The sequence below is a fragment of the Anoplopoma fimbria genome, chromosome 20 (assembly GCF_027596085.1).
Source record: "Anoplopoma fimbria isolate UVic2021 breed Golden Eagle Sablefish chromosome 20, Afim_UVic_2022, whole genome shotgun sequence".
NCBI classification, from domain to species: domain Eukaryota; kingdom Metazoa; phylum Chordata; class Actinopteri; order Perciformes; family Anoplopomatidae; genus Anoplopoma; species Anoplopoma fimbria.
The window spans coordinates 21,166,611-21,184,288 of NC_072468.1; the positions used below are offsets into that span (position 1 = coordinate 21,166,611).

The 17,678-nt window shown below is 42.0% G+C and overlaps 1 protein-coding gene across 1 annotated transcript in view; it reads right to left on the minus strand.

Annotated features, from left to right (window-relative positions):
- The window catches only part of slc9a1a (solute carrier family 9 member A1a), a 31,414-nt gene extending 16,285 nt beyond the window's left edge, over positions 1–15,129 (minus strand). Inside the window, 4 exon segments of the mRNA XM_054620973.1 lie at positions 747–964; positions 2,412–2,662; positions 3,443–3,915; positions 14,235–15,129. Of these exon segments, the coding sequence (XP_054476948.1) occupies positions 747–964; positions 2,412–2,662; positions 3,443–3,915; positions 14,235–14,511 (1,219 nt within the window). The 5' untranslated portion in view covers positions 14,512–15,129.
- Between the last annotated feature and the right edge of the window lie 2,549 nt (positions 15,130–17,678).

Genomic DNA, 17,678 nt, shown 5'->3' on the forward strand with positions numbered 1-17,678 from the left:
AGAAGGACTTGTGACAGCCTGAAGTCAAAACGGAAATCCTCGGGCAGCTGCTCCTTCTCACACACCGACGGCTGCGTGATGAAACGCGATGGCGACACCTCCCAGTTCCCGTTTTTGAGTAAAATGACTTTTTACACACATAGACATGCTTTCCTAAATTAGGGCACACTTCAAGGTGCACTATAATACGAGTATCTCCTTTGAAGACTCATAAATACAAAGCAATTTACTTTTGGTGCGCATTTTGATTTGCATTTTAAGCCCAGTTGATAATAATAATAATAATAATCAATCCTTTATTAGTCCCACAATGGGGAAATTATTTCTCTGCATTTAACCCATCCCGGAGGAGCAGTGGGCTGCAATGAAGCGCCCGGGGAGCAACTTGGGGTTAGGTGTCTTGCTCAAGGACACCTCGGCATGTTGCCGGTAGAGGGGTTTGAACCACCAACCTTGTGGTTACGGGACAAGCGCTCTACCTCATGTGCCACAGCCGCCCCAAATCTGTTAAATCAAAAGCACTTCAAGATGAAATCTGAAGTGACTGTTTGATTATAAAGTTTATCTATGAAAGCCAACCACATCATCGAAGTGATCTTGCATGAATTTCCCCCAAAGACGAACAATGTAACGAACTAACAACACTTCCTCTGTTGCAGGTTAACCGTTCCCTCTTCATGCGGTATTTGTACACACCCCAGCATGTCACCACTACATTTACTTAAAGAAACTGCAGCAGAACTGACCCATGACCCGTGCCACCAGACACAGGATGACAGTGACGGTGACGAAGGTCCAGTTCCAGGAGTGAGGTCCGTCCACCGTGGCCACGCCCAGAAAGATGAAGATCAGTGTCTCGCTGACGCTGCTCCACATTTTCAGGAAGTACTTGATGGTGGTGTGGGACTTGTGCGATATGTTGGCCTCCACATAGGGACGCATGGTCGCCCCACAAGCTATTAACCTGGAAGGAGAGGAGGCAGATGTTTGCTCAAATGATATATATATATCCTATCACACATATTTTCATAGATTCAATGTCTCCAAATTTGTTGTAAATGCTTGGATGTTTGTCATCCAAAATGAAACTCTGTTGAACAATGAAGCCAAGTAGAAATAAGTAATGTTAGAAAAAATGATTTAACGTGAGTCATCGTCAGCAGTAGCGTCAGAGGTTTCCTCGAAAGGCTTTCCCAGGGTTCAAAACTGATTTTGGAAACATGTGACACCAATAAATATGTCTTCCTCCCTGTCTGGGGGCCACTTCTCTATTCCATTCTGGTGTCATGCAATGTTTCTAAGTGAAAAAATGTAGACGCCAGAAATGAACGGCAACCATGTCCCATAAGCCTCAGCATAATGGTTTGGTGCTCAAGGCGTTATGGAAAGATGAAAGGAATTCACACCAGTAGGCTCTTTAGCCTCTTCTTTATAAACCCTTATACAAATCTAGTTTTTGATGCGTGGAGCAAGAGGACAGCCAAAGGCTTTGGAAGAGATTGTCCTTGAAGCTACACATTTTTCGGCACTGAGATTCAATATATCATCCCCCTCCCGTCTGCAGCATTAATAACACCCAGCACCTTAACCAGAAGATGGATTGAAAAATACCGGAGGAGAAGATGAGAAACGGCACCTCAGAGATAGCTGGCATGCCAATAAATTGAGGCTTGGTTTAGATGACGTTGGATCAGATTAATTAATTCCACTACTGGTTATATGGAGTGCGACCTGCCAAGATATACAGTTGAGATAGTGTCAGGGTAATGACTGAAATAGATTTTCCCTCCACTGGCAAGGTTTGTACATTGACCATGACATCTCATCACTGAGGGAAGATCCACATACTAAAAACAGGTGACGCAGGAGGGACGTCCCTGAGACAGCTGGAGTATTTCACAGATACCAGAGAGCCCACATGACACACTAGATGCTCAATTTGTACAGAACCAGGTGAAGACATCAGAACTATCAGTCTTATTGATTCTAAGAGGAGCTGTGCTGACAATCCATGGTGTCACTGTTCTAACAGGCTTTAAAGACGTCTACTGAAAGCATACAGCCACATATGTAAAATAAAGTCATTTGGATTTGTCCAATTTCATTTTAATCTTTTCAATGTTTGCTAAGAAACACACCTACAGTGTTTCTATAAACCTGTGAACTATGATGAACTTAAAGATGCATGAGGTGAGCTCTGTCTCTAATAAAAAAAACAAATACAGGTTGTTTCTGAAGAAAATTGGTCAAAACAGAAAATGATTCAACATAAAATATGAATATGGAATAGATACGAGGAGTGAAAAAAATGATGCTTTAGTTTTACAGAAATAAAACTGTCAATATATACAGTACATTCTGAAAATGTTTAACTCTCTCTAACTTTATAACCGCCCACCCCCAAAACTTACGCCATGATGCCGGAGAGGTGGAACATCTCAGCTGACAGGTAGGCCATGTAGCTGTACACGAAGACAAAGAGTGGCTCTATGACACGTGTGTGGGAGGTGAAGCGGGAGGTGAAGGCGGCCAGGAACCCGTAGATAACTCCCACTAGAACGCCACCCACCGCAACCACCAGGAAGGAGATGACTCCCAGAACACAGTCCAATACCGTCACCGTGCCGGCACCCGAATACTCCTCAAACAGGTGGTACAACACCTAGGAGAAGAGGAGCATGGAGAGATAATATAGTAACAGGATGCTGATAGGATGATAACAAGTTTAGTGTTTTATCTCATACAGACGTATTGATTCTCTGACTCAGCACTAACATCCAAAAGCAAAGGTAAAAGACAATAGATTGTTTATTTATTATTAGCAAATTTCCAGGTTCTTACCTACTTAAAATGCTTTTTGAACATGTAGAAACTGAGCACATCCTATAACTGTAAGGGAAAACACAACTGCAAATTGTATCTTGTGCCATATTGATAAAAAAAAAATACTTTATGATCCGTACCAAGCATTTACTAAGCATCTAACTATCGTGATATACAGGCTGCTGTAATGCCAGACAGGATAATAATCATGCAGATCAACTGCCGAGAGCTGCAAGAATGATGAGCTCTCACCAGATCCTATACTCATAGCGGCTTGTGTCAATGATGTCACAGTGACACACGGCTTGTTTAAGTGTGCATTGAACTTTAAGCTGAACATACGACTTGTCAGCAGACTGAGGAAGACTTGTGGAAATACTTAACAGAGCACTCACTTCCATAAATGTCACAACTACCACCCAGTTATGTCTGTGAGGATATATGAGCTTCTGAAGGCTACAACAAATGGTTTACACCCCGGCATATGTGTTCCAGGCAGAGAATTGCTTCTAATCTAAAAAGAAACAATATTGGAGAAACAATAAAATGCATTCTCTCAAAACAAATGGAAGCATGAAAGCTTCCTACCAGCCACATATTTCCTGTTTTGGTCACTCACCACAGTGACAGCGTCGTTGAGCAGTGATTCGCCAAACACCAGGATGTGCAACAGTTCGTTGATGTGGATCTCCTCAAACACGGCGAGCACGGCGACGGGATCCACAGCCGAGATGATGGAGCCGAACAGCAGGCAGGGCAGGAGCTCTATGTTGTGGAGGTTGGACGGATTGGCCGGCTGGATCTGGCACACGGCGTACAGCAGACCTCCGATGAAGAAGGCGTTCCACAAGGTCCCCACGACGGCAAACATCAGGATCGTGCCCAGGTTCTCCATGAAGGGACGGATGGGCAGGAAGTAGCCGGCATCCAGGATGATGGGCGGCAGCAGGCAGAGGAAGAACAATTTGGAGTCCAGCACTGGGGGGAGCTCTTCGCCAGCTAGTTTGATGAGCCCCCCAACAAGAAGACCAACCGTGATCAAGAGGCAGCTCTCTGGCACAATACCGGACAGGCGAGGAATCAGGTGGAACCCTGGGAGAAAATGGAAGGATATAAAGAGATAAGATGCAGTGGAATGGAGGAAGAGAAATAAACAAGAATGAGGGATTGATTTACCAGGAGATCAATTGCCGGATTCATTGCTTTAGGCCCAAACAGTATTTGTGAGTCTGTGTGTGTTTGTTTGTTTCTGCCTGAGTGATGAGTGAGGAAAGATTAACTGGAATTGTTCCCAACGGTTTGGCAAACTGAATACTCGCTACACAACATTACTAGAGAAATCAGATTTGACATACCCACACTTCTTTGAGTAACAGCACCAACCTGGCAACAAACTCTAACTTCTTTAAGACTCTGAGGTTCGAAAAAGCTGCGCTGCGTGTACAGTTTGTACACTTCGATGTTATTTTCAGCACACTAATCAGTATTCTGCAGAGTGAACGTTTGTAGGAAATGCAAAGGGTACACACTTCTGCTTTTAGTGTAGGCTGTGCAGACATTTCATTATTTAGACTATTACCTGTCTGTAACAGAAAAATTTGCTTAAAATATAAATAAATTGGTATCTCCAGTGTTGAAGGTGTATAGTTTGTGTAAAGAACATAATAAGTGTACTGTATGCTGTGGAGTTACTGGTGTGACACATAGCCAACGCAATGGGCTTGGGAATTCTTGAAATAAATAAATGGAAATAACATGCAAACTGTTAATCGCTGACATGACAAGTCAGCGATTAATGGCTGCCAAGAAGCAAAATTCAAAAGAGAGTGAGACTAGTAAAAAATGTGCTGCCACTGAAATGAAAAGAGAACCTTTCAGCTTCTATTTGTCTTCTCGTTTACGTACGAATGCAATTTTGGAGGATTCCCGCCTAAATGAAATAACCTTTTTGCAATGATGTGCTATTGCTTGAGGCTGCAGGGCTCACACGTCACAGCACAAGCAGCTCTCCGGGGAAATCCCGAGACATGTTAATGTTGATGCCTTTACAAGCAGTGAGACTTACCGCCTGACAAATAACAAAAGCTGTGTGACCTTAAAAAGGCTAGCCCAACATAAGTAACTAGTTAGATAATACGGGACCGCAAATACCACCATTCCTGAGCTGCTGGGACGTTTCACATGAAACTCTTAACAGAGACAAGGCTACATATGTACACGGTGAGGTGACGGAACAACTGAATCCTGGGCTTAAATGGTAAACAAAAAGGAGCTGAAGACTTCAAAGAGGCCGCAGCGGTCATGGCATAGTGAGAAGCTTTTCACCGGCTATATTTACTGTAAACTACAGCAGCATGCGGACATGTGATTTTCCAGCTTGCACTGTATCAGTCAACGACATGCTGCGTTAACGCTGGCACACAAACAAGAAATATGAACCAAGCAAGGCTACATGCTAACATGCAGGTTAAACAATCTCATGGGGGCAAAGAATGACTGATGAATGAATCCAATAGAACGTGAGAAAATGGCGCCTGCTTCTCGTTACGTGCTCCGTGAGGATGAAAATGCCCTTGTGAATGACACAGTATGCCCTTGTGAATGACACAGTAAGACCTGTACTTTGCGGTCTGTTTGTAAGTAAGTCTATATTAAAAGACAGGAGCGTGTTAATTGAGCCATGTTAACAAGTTCTTCCTCACATCCGCGCCCTAAGCTACAGCTGTTCGTCCACGCTGCCCTAATATTTTAGATCCAAACGGATGATCAGAATTTGAGCCCGTGGTCGTGTTGCAAGCTTACATGTCAAACTATGTTGAAGCTCTTCGGTACAACAGTAGAGGGGGCCGTGACAGCAGCACCCTCTGGCACACAGTATCCACGGGGTGTGTTCCCTCCTGAGCTGAGAGGGGAGGGGCAGCCAGGTGAACAGCTCAGGCCTGCTCAGGTTTGCTTACATATGTACAATGAGGATGGCGGAGTAGCGAATTCCCTAATCTATTTGCTTGTATCAGGCTTGATGAAAGCCATGTGGAGGGAGCACTGCCGGAGCTGCTGTGAATAATGGGCGGAGCCAAAAACGTGACTTTTGAAGTACGTCTAAACTGGCATACCGAGAGGCGGCGCTGAGGAGAGCACAGAGGCGTGCGTGTGTGCACCATCTACGTGTTGAAAGATAGATTTAAAATCGAGACAATACGAGCTGGAATTATATCAAAGCTCCATTTCATCATGTCAGTGTTAGGGGACTTTCTCTGAAGAGTACGTGAAACTTTAGCATCACAGACATTTTCAGTAAGAACACAAGACATCTGAGGTGGGGGGGGGGGGGGGGGGGGGGTGTTTAAACTTGGAAAAGCTTGAAGACAACACTATTACTGTTCCAGCACACAAGCTCAACAAGTGCATGCCTGTGGATTGTGCAGCCGCTTGCAGCTGTGACTCTGGAGATTTGGGGAAGGATAGTGAGGGAGTCTTTGTCTTAAACGGTCTAAGGAGACCTAATTTACCCACAGCGAGATGTCAGACACTGAGTGCTCGTCTGTCTTTTTCGATTGCGCTTAAAATTATAGAAAAACAGGAACCAGGTGGGTTAACAAAGATATTCTGTGATCACTGCCTGAAAACACACACTGAACAGAAACCTTGTGTGTCTTCCCCCTGAAGGCTTTTGTGGCGAGCAGGATGTAAATTCCACAGCTAGTCTCGAGACTATCCCGGCTCAGTGCATCTTCAGAATAAAAAGCATCAATCTGCTGCACTGAAGGCTTCAAATTAAAAGCAAAAGGATTAGCACATCAACGGTCACAACATCTCAACCCCCTTTAGACACTGGTTCATAATTAATAAGCTGTGTCTAAGTGGTCGAGACTTCAACACAGCCGAGATCTCTGCTCGGTGTGGGGGGACACCAGATCTCACAAGTGGGCCTGCAAACCTCCAGTAAGCTAATTGGTTCCCAGATGAACAGAACAAATTACAGTGACAGGCCTTCCACTGAATGTATGCTAGCAATAAAGAAATAAGAATGAATGGTAAAAAAATAAAAGTAACAATTCTGCCAGTATTTGCTTTGAAACACATTCGAGTAGAGAATTGCAAATAATTCAAAGATTCCCCTCTTAAGAATGTATGGTCCAATTCATAGTAAAATAAAGGATAAAGAAGGGTATGCTTCAGGGTGACACTGTCGGTTGCAAAAACCAAGATGGTGACGGCCAAAATGCCTAACTCGAGGCTTCAAAATGGCAGAAGGTAAACCAATGGGTGACATCACTGTGACTACATCCACTTGTTATATACAGTCTATTGAACCTCAAGGTGTATTTTAATCCTAATAATTAAGCCTACAACATTTGCTTTACAGCTTATGATACTTGACTTTAAGTAGACAGGGTTTTATGAATCCTCCATACATCAATCACTTACACCTGGGAGTGGTCTCAAACTTCTGTTGGCCACTGAGCAGCCAAATGGAGAACTTCTGGTTTTGCAGAGCTTTTTGAAATTCATAATAGAAATGAACATACTTCAGCTCTACTAAAATAAGTATAACTGAAAGGGGACACCAAGTGGGGGTATTATTAGAGGACAAGAGTCCCATGATTCCTTGTGTTAAGTGACCTTCTAAATGACATTAAGTAATGAACCTGGGCCAGGGTACTTTTGGCTTCAAGCTTTCACTCCCTGAATCATGATTCATAAATAGGCCAGAACAAACTGGAATTTTAAGTTGAATCATGCAATTTAAGATAAAATCTTTTGAAAATGGTATCAACACACCATCTAAAGTTCTGTTGGGCTGTTCCTGTCAAGGGTTCCATATAAAATTCAATATTAATATGCATCATCATCCATTTCAAAGCAATGCTTCACAGTTCTCCTATTTCAAAATAAGATCAATCCTAAAACCGTCACAGCGTGAGAACTTACATTCTTGAGTCTGAACATTTTGTGATATTGTGGTATTCTAGTCTCAGCAGCTCACAGAGGAATAACTTTTCAATTATCAAGGACAGGAAGCAATAAAATCCATTGACACAAATCCTTCAATAAGAAGAAGGGCAGTGAAGTCCTGGAGGACGGAGCAAACAGCTCTCGACTGGATGGACCTGAACGTATAACTGCTGGGGCCTCAAGCAGTAGGACACTCTTCTTAATGACCCATTATCATTCATGGGTGACCAGGAGGGACAAGTGAAGACTGTGCATGCTAGACAACCAGGAAGAGAACGAGACAAAAAGCCCTTTCACCATCAATGCTGACCCTTCTAAAAACGATCAACACATACAGGACTCAGGACCAAAGGCTCAGTGGAGGAGCGAAATTTTCCAACCTAAGCTAAGTGGTGACAGTTCACACATTCTTAAATGTCTCCAGCGTGAGTCCAATTATGGCCTTCAGTGCTCATCAAGTGAAGAGCCAATGCCGCAGGAGATAAGATAAGTGTGAAGGAGGGCAGTGAACTTCAAAGAAGAAGTCATTGCACATAAGAGCAATGCTGCCAAGGAGATAGGCGGTAAGTGGACTCAATGGAAGAACAAAAAAAAAAAAAAAGTGTGAGAAAGTATTTTTTATAGAGTCTTGAACTATAACATCAAGTGGTTTATTCTGGCCGCTTGTCAATAATGACATGCGCTGTGTCCTTACCTCAATCCACCCCCCCTAAGTGCTTTTGTGCAGCAAGGTTATTGAGAACCAATAAAGGGTAACCGCTCTTTTGCTTCTGCATGTGTACCCAGTGTCAGCACAGACTGCTACTCGCTACACAAGAGCATTTTCCAAATCCAGGAACTGTGTCCTGTTGCCAGGTGACTAATTGTACACTGCTGGCAACCAAATCTGCTGGACTAGGCAAGCACAAAAGAGAGAAAACATTTAAACAGTCGCTTTGTTGAAGAAGGTGATTAATGAAACGCTCATTTGACTCTTTTCCTAGAAATCGAGACGTTAAACCGGTTGGCAGGCGTTCCTACACCATGACACATAGATCACAGGGAGGTCAAGATAAACATTTATTTCAAAGCGATGAAGGCCTCCTCCTAAACAATAGTGCTGTGTACAAACTAAACTTTTGTGAGTCATTGTTTGATGCAGATCATTGTGCTCCTCGAGTTGCTTATGCAAGGCCAGTGTTGGTTTAAATTATTAATAATGGCCTGCTGCGGCTGGCATATTTCAGTATGATCCCTTACGCCAGATCTGCACAACAACACCGGCTCACATGGGTGACTCCTCACATCGTCATGGTTCTAAGCAACAGAAATGTTTGATCCTTACTATAATTCACAAGCACATCTTCCACTATAACTACTGAATGGAGTAGAATTCAGTGACAGTATCAAATGTCGGCTGCAAGCAATACTGTACAAAAGGTCCTCTAGTGATGATGTTTAGTTAGTCTGATGTTTTAAAAGGAAACGCACTGTACTACCAGTAGATCCACCTTCATAAGGTCGTCTTGAGACTGACAGGAAATTGCTTGTTTCATTGGAACGACAACAATAATTCAGTTAAGACAGTTATTTCTAGAATAGTAAAGAGACCAAGCCCCCGGTCTACCAATGAAACAGATAATGGTGTCAACAGCAGCTACTAATTGCTAGAACGTCCTTATCCTATGACACCCAAAATGATGATTACTGTTTGCAACCCTGTGACGGATGCGGGGAATGGAGAGCCATTAAACCAATCGATATTCTTCACTGCTTCAGAAGCTATTTACCTAAATTGGATTGAGTTAATATGGAATCGATCTATCAAATGTGAGGCAAAGACATCTAGTTCTAAGATTAAGGGCATTTACTTTTCTTTTTCCTTTAAGACACTTTCTGTGCCAAGCCATATAACCGAAATAACAAAATGAAGATAAGATGTGTATAGCTTGTGACATATTTACTCAAACGTTGCCAAGGGTGTGGCTTCTAATGAAGTACCTGGAATCTTTCCCACGACGGCTTTATCAATAAGGACATCATTATGGCCCTTGGGTTTGCCAAATGTTGGACCAGTAATGTTGGAAAGTATGTTGGTTGATTCTAGTGCACTGGTTGTAATTTAATCTAAGCATAATAACTGTAACAGGAAGTACTAGGAGGGACACGTATTGTCCAGGACTGATTGAACAGGGGGTTTATTGTTCAACTCATTTTTTCTGATAATGTCTCCCACCTTAGTTATCACCAACTGTTTACTGTAGATAAGCAACCCTTTGAGGAACAGGCAGGTCTTTTAGTGAACCATTTACTCAACACAAGCATTCCTCAAACAGGGTTAATCAAGAGATAATGGGTCTTAGAAAATTAAACCTCGGTGCAGTTTTCAAATTCAGCTACACACTGTGAGGAAAAATAGATTTAAGATCCCAGAGTCGTGTCTGGTAATTACAAGGCAAAAAAACAACCTGCAGCTGGGCAGTTCCTCAGGGTTAAGAGTGATAAAGGGATCAGAGAAATGAGCAAAATAAAAAATAAATAATCAGCTCTACAATTATTTAACCAACTGACAAAATCTGTCATTGTTTTTTTCTAACACACTCGTAAAATCCAGATAATGAAAAAATAAGAAATGTGACAGGAAAGGTCAAAAAGCCACAGGCCTATACGACAGACATCCCCTCTACTAAAGTATAAAAACAAGCAATAACCAAAAAAAACTAAGCTAACATAATTCAGAAAAATACAACATAAATAAATGACAACAAGAAACACACAAAAGGGGCAGACAGACTAACCCATCAGTATAGTAAAGTATCCAAATCCATAGATACAATAAAAACAACACTTCTGGGCAAAACACCAATGAGCAACATCGATGGATAATCACTCTATGTCTCCTGAATTACAATTTTGCATTGCCATTGAATATTTGCCATATCTTACTACATAACATTGACAAAAGACACAAAGTTAACGCTTTCAAAATATGAACTTGTATGCACACTTTTAGTTTCACTCCCAAACCTCTGGAACCTGCATGTACCCACGCTGTCCCAGTAACGAGCGAGTAAAGGCTTTTTGCATTTCCCCTTATGTCTCTTCTTACTGTCTAAATAAACATAAAAAACACAAAATCACAAATAACCTGACTGTTACGACTGTTAAATATATGTATTTCTTCTATAAGTGCTTGAATAGCTTCCATTTTTAGTATTGAGTTTAGCATAGACTAACTGGCATTTTGTGATTCACCTATAATTATAAATAATACTGATAATACTGATAATACTAATAATAATAATAATAATAATAATAATAATAATAATAATAATAATAATAATAATAATAATAAACAAACCCTGAATTGCCAACAACCAGTTTATTTCTTTTTGTTGCACTGCCAAAACATTCTCAACAACCATGGTGACAAACTTGCATCACTGCTGAGAACATGGTCATGACATGACAATTAAAATCACTGCAAGCTCAGAACTGCCTGGCTGTTATTGTTTTGTTTATTTGATGCAACTCTCCCATAAAGTTACAAGCAATCAAAATTGTTTTCATATTTTCAGTTCTTGTTGAACAGATCCATAACGGAGCACCACAAACTTGTCATTTCACTTTGACTCTATTTAGCCAATGTTCGCTCCCTTTTCTTCACTCCTACTTGTAGGAACTAAAGTTAAGGGAGCATCCAACTTCCACAACAACAATAAACTATACTCAGAAAACAGCCACTCTGTATGTGAAGCTGTGTGTCTTTCATGGAGTTACACACACTGAAGTAACACACGCCCTTTCTTCAAATAGTTTGACCAGTTTTGAATTATAAATGGCAGCGGAGACTAACTGGACTTGTAAGACATGTTACACGGAGCTTCGCTTGAAGTAGGGGAACACCGAAGCCGAGCCGCTTCACAGCCACCAGAGGTAATTAAATAAAAAGGAGTGTCCAACAGCCCACTCATGTATTACTAGTGTGAATATTATCAGATCTGATCTAGCCGAAAGGTCAATATGAAAGTCGGTGGATGTTTGATAAGGATATAAAGGATTCGAAGCATTACTACCTGCTACAGTGTACCAACTAAGTCCTCTTTATGAGTTCCTTGTTAAATATTACATTCAAAACTTAAATTGGAGCAAGGTTGTTTAGATAACGGCTTAGCTTGTTTGCATTCATTCTTCCTGATTATACCTGAACTGACCTTTCAACTTTTATGAGGACTAGATAGCAGGTTTCCAATGCTAATCATAGCTTTTAAGTCACAGCTTGATAAAGAATTGATATTTATTAGTGGTACTGGTCTGTAGCCTAATTACAGGATCCCAAAAAACAGGATGTCTCATAAATATAAGGATTTGCCACAGTTAGGGATTATTCTCTTCTAAATTACAGCCCCTGGGTTTTGATTTATATGAAAAGCTTCTGCACCGGGTTAAAATCAATTCAGAGTATTCATAAATAAGGACAGAAAGGCTCCATGCACAGTGACAGGGTTTGCTTAAGAGACAAATGGACTGCGTGGATGTGCTACTAGGCTTGTAAGATATGAGCCAGACGCTGTGGCAAGGCTGAGCAATGTAGCAGCCACGTTGAATTACCCACTGCCCATTTTCAGACATCCCGGGATAATCAGAGGCTTAAAGGTCACTGCTGTCAGTGCGCACACTCATCTCGTCGCATTTATTTTCTGCCTCCCCCTTTACTCCCTGCGCCTCCATCATTCCCTTAACTCTCTCATTTTCCCTCCATGCCCTTGAGCTGCGACCTGACAGAGAGCCTCCAAACACCCCACCACCACCACCACCACCTCCCAGGAGACACCGGGCTTCTCGCCCAGACAGTGAGGCAGTATCCTCCTTTTTTTTTGCAACCGGCCGGTTCTCAGCTGGGGCCCCTGATGTCACGGGCGACCGACAAGCTGCCTGCTCTCGGAAAAAAAGACAGCAGGGGGACAATGCGGTGTTTTGTGTGTTAAGCACAAAGCGGGGAGGCATTGATGACAAGAGGGAGAAACATGATGATATAGAAAGAAAGAGGGAAGAAAATGAGAGCAACAAGGAGTGGAGAGAGGACACAGAAAACACAAAAGCAACAAAGGAAAGTAAAGAGCTGGATAGAAGTCTTTCAGTGCGTTTCACAGTTGGGGACAATCGTAAAGTAGTTCAACTTAAATTTTTAGCTTTTGAGACATCCTTCATGCGTAGCAGGAAGTCCCACTGTCTTGAAAATGTACTAAACAGTTGCTGTCCAACATCCAGACCGCTGCACCAAGGTGCTTAGTCATCACTGCATTAAGGTGTAAGGGCAGCACAAGCCAAAATACCTTCTGCACATGCAGCTGACAAGTCTGATGAGTAACCTGCGTGACCAGCAGTATAGATTCACCCCAACTAAATTGAGCTATTCTGGTCCAACCTGCTACGTCAGCATCTTTCACTGAGTATGCAGAGTGCACGGCGGCAATGTGGACCGGTGGTCAGAGGTTACAATGTAACTGTAGAAGTGATAAATTGTATCTTTCTTTCTGTCAATCATTCATGTGCTGTGACATATAATCTGTATGATAACATATCTGTTGGTTTATAGATGCCATATCTGCTGGATTTATCTGAGCTTTTATGCGTTTTCTGGCTTTTTTTCTGTCCTGGCCCCACAGTGAACTCCCCACTGACGTCAGGACAGCAGAGTCGCTGCCCATCTTTCGGCGCAGGCTGAAAACTCACCTCTTCAAGAAGTACTACCCTGAGCCTTCCTCGTAGCACTTATTGTATTCATATTAGTTTGTTGCACTTATTGTATTCGTATTAGTTTGTTGCACTTATTGCATTCGTATTAGTTTGTTGCACTTATTGCATTCGTATTAGTTTGTTGCACTTATTGTATTCGGATTAGTTTGTTGCACTTATTGCATTCGTATTAGTTTGTTGCACTTATTGCATTCGTATTAGTTTGTTTCTGCACTATACTTTTGCTCTGGTTTATGCTTTTAGACGCTTGTTTAAGAAAGGAGATGCACTTATGACTCCTGGTGACTAGTAGTTCTCTTGAATACCTATGCTGAATACACTTATTGTAAGTCGCTTTGGATAAAAGCATCTGCTAAATGACTGTAATGTAATGCAACTGTAAAGTGATACATTGTATCTTCTTTTCTGTCAATCATTGATGTGCTGCGACATGTAATATGTATGATAACATACCTGTTGGTTTATAGATGCCACATCTGCTGGATTTATCTGAAGTTTGTCTCTTCGACATGTCATTTTTTTAATTAAAACACCTGTGCACCTTGATTTATTTTTTGCATGCATGCATTTATGCATCTGAACAAATGTCTGCAAATGTTCCAAAACGTACCTGCAGTGAACCAACCCTACAGCCTAACCCTGAGCAAGCATTTCCTGGATGAGCTGAACTCAAAACGCCGGGGCTGCATGCATGTGACTTCCACATTGATACTCACCTAATTTCATTAAGGAGGCCAGCAGCACCCATAATGAGATTTCAAAGGGCATGTGTATGTGGTGGTAGTCGAGGCTGAGCACAGGGAAAGCCTTTTTAGTGTAGTTGTGTTTCTCCTGCGGCACTGTGTGGTCGGGAGAGTTTTCCTGGCGGTTCACATTGGGAGAGCTCGCTGCTCCGAGAGGGAGTAACACCAGCACCGCCACCAGCAGCAGCCCCCGCTCCGGTAAACGCGTACCGATACCGGCCGGGCTGCGTGAACCGGTCCTGGAAGGCATGGTTGTGGAACAAAAAATAAAAAAAATAAAAATAAATGTTTTATTGCGATGTAATTTGAAACAGCAACGAGAGAGAGTGTGTGTGAAAGTCGGGTCAATAAAGTTCAAGGAAGTTGAATGCAACTTTGTATTGGTTGGTTGGTTGGTTGGTTAGTTGACCGACTCTTCAGACGTTGAACATCCCAACTGACACTTAACGGTCGGTTCGGCTAGTTTGAACAGAACCCAACGTCCATTCTGTCAGGTGACGTCAGCGCCGTCGTCGTCGTCAGGTGAACAGTCCCACCGGCCGACACAGGCCGTGGAGAGAAAGCAGGAAACGCCAAAAATGTCTCTTCATAAAAAACACACACACACAACAATGCTGCTTAAAATAAAAAAAATAAAAATAAAAACTGTTTTACGACGTTGTTGTTGTTTCACAAGTGTCCCCCGTCAGTGACTGTCAATGTCCTCCTTTGGTGAAACATGTCGTTGATGCTGGAGGCGAGCGAGACACAGCGGCATCCCATCCGCGCCTCTCCTTCCCTCCGACTGCCCGAGAAAAAGCACGTCCGCTGGGCTGCGGTGCTCAGATAGTGACCTTGGAAGAGAAGCCGCACTGCTGCCACATTGCATTTTGCCCAGCACCCCTATGTATTTTTAACTTTTGTTTATATATATATATATATATATTAATGTCCGCCTATGCGCCTGTTCCAATCGTGTCCCCAGGATGACAACACCTTGCTCCGGGGCTCAGCCTTAGAAGGAGGATGGGTGGTGGTGGTGGTGGTGGTGGAGGAGGGGGAGACTTGGGGAGTGTGCCGCCCGGGTTGATGTCAAGGCAAGTGGCGTCTGCGGTGGTTGTTTAGCTCCATACAACCTTCAAAACGCACACCCTTTCGCGGAGGTTTGTTGGATGGGAGGAGGAGAAGGAGGAGGAGGAGGAGGAGTGGAAGGGGAGGGGGGTTGGCCGGCTATAGTGACACCTATAGGAATGGAGGTTTAAGCTGTCTTGTGGGGGTAAGAAAAATAACAGCATCTCCATAAATGCTGAAACAATCTACACATCTGTTCCTGAATTGGATATGCTTTTTCAGTGTTGTGAATGTCAGCAATCAATACTGTTTTTAATCTCTTAGGGATCCTGCTGGGAGGTCAGAGGTCAGGATCAATTACAGCCCAGAGAGCATAGTCAATTTTCCTCAAGGACACTGAATGCATGAGTACGTAGTGTCGGTGCTCGCTGTCGTTGACGCTTTAACATTGTCATCTTACAGCTACGCCACCTTACTAGTTGTTACTAGTGTGACTTCTCTGCTGAAAACGATAACAATGTTCTGAGATGATAGAAGTGTTGGCCTGCGAACACCAGGTCGCTCCACGATCTGAATACTTATCAAGCGAGATGTGACCAAGCATTACAAGTAGAGATTTTCACAGTGTCTGTCGGAGGAGTGGGGGTGCATACATTTGCGGAAATTGACTTAGCTGGAATGGAAAACTGGCGATAAATGTCATTTAAGGACATTATGTTAGGGGTCAGCTTCAACTACCAACCAGGGCCCTGAGAGCAGGTTCAATATATTGCTCAAAGACACTTAAGTGGATCACAAGGATGCCATGTTGAACCAAGGTGGTTATGTTCAAGGATAGTCTTACTAACCAGTTTACTGCTTTCTGTTTTCTTGTTCCTGGTGTGTAGCTGTGGGTGGGGCCTTGAAAACTATGAGTCAACTAGTAAATACTAGTTTATCTCCAAGCACACCTTTCAGATTTAGTAAGACATAATTCCCCTTATAACAAAAGCATTTCCTTTAAGCAGGCCTGTTGTTCCGTGTTGAAGTGACACCAGCGAGTTATCAAAACAGTGATGTTGCCTCTGTGCCAGCACAGGGTAACCCTAAGTGTATAATGAATCTGTATGGTCATTATTCAAGCAAAATGCCATCAATTTGCTGCTTTCAGTTTCTCAAATTTGAAGATTTTCTGCTTTTTTGTTATATATGATATTAAATGAAAAGCCAAACTTTTTGATTGACTTTAATGTGCGGCTTTTTTAATCTTTATTTGGACATTTTATGGACTAGATTATTAAATGAGAAAATAAATAGCAGATTAATTGATAATGAAAATAATAATAGCTAGTTCAAAGTTTTTATAATCCAAACAACCCATTTGTCTCTACCGTGATTTAACATTAAATTACAGTAATAAATGTTGAGAAGTACTTCCACTTGTGTATTCTGCCAGTAACCTGTCTTGAGTCCCCAACAATTATGGTTTAATTATAGTTTTGTGCTCGAATAGTGGTTTTCTGGACTTTTGAGAGAAGAGACTGGCCAGTGAAGGCAAATTATAAAGTCACTAATTGCTCTGTGGCAAAACTGCTAAATAAATATGAATTAAATCATGTCTAGTCTCTCAGAATGATCTTGGAGGGGAACATTAACAAGGTATGGTCAGTGTTGATAACAGTGTCCTGCACCACACACCTACATTTAAACATCGTCATAGAGTTCAAGCGACAGACTGTCTGTGGCGCTTTTTGTCTCTGTCTCTGACTATGTCTTTATCACTCTTTATGACTGAAAGGTTGTTTTTGATGTTTTACAACCTCATATACCGCCACAGTAAGATAATGCATCGTGATTAGAGAAAACACCCAAAGACCACTGATACAAGTCCTGATTCATTTTACATGATATATGTAGACAGTCTAATGGTTTTGCCATTATTGTACAACAAATGCTTTATTGTTTCATATAATAACAACAGGAAATTATGCAATACATCTTTAGCGGTCAAACTGCAACGTCACTGAAAATTAAACACTAAAAGAAAGCTAAATTTCTCCCTAATAATTCAAGTGTTTTTAGCGCTAGCTCACCACAATTACCAATCCTCAGAGAAGACATTGTAAATTGAAACTTTAACAGAACAGAAGCATTGTTAATATTATTATCAACACCCGTGCTTTTCCTATGATGCATATTCAAATGTTCCATTTCATTCAGCTGCGAGCAGTCCATCTATTTACTTTGTGCACTGCGTTGTTGGACAATCATCCACACCAACACATGCATTTTCATGTGGGTTTTAAGTATGCTTACTGTTTTGATTCGAGTATATCTAAAATAAGAACACACTCAAAACATGTTTGAAGTTGTATGAAGTATGGAATT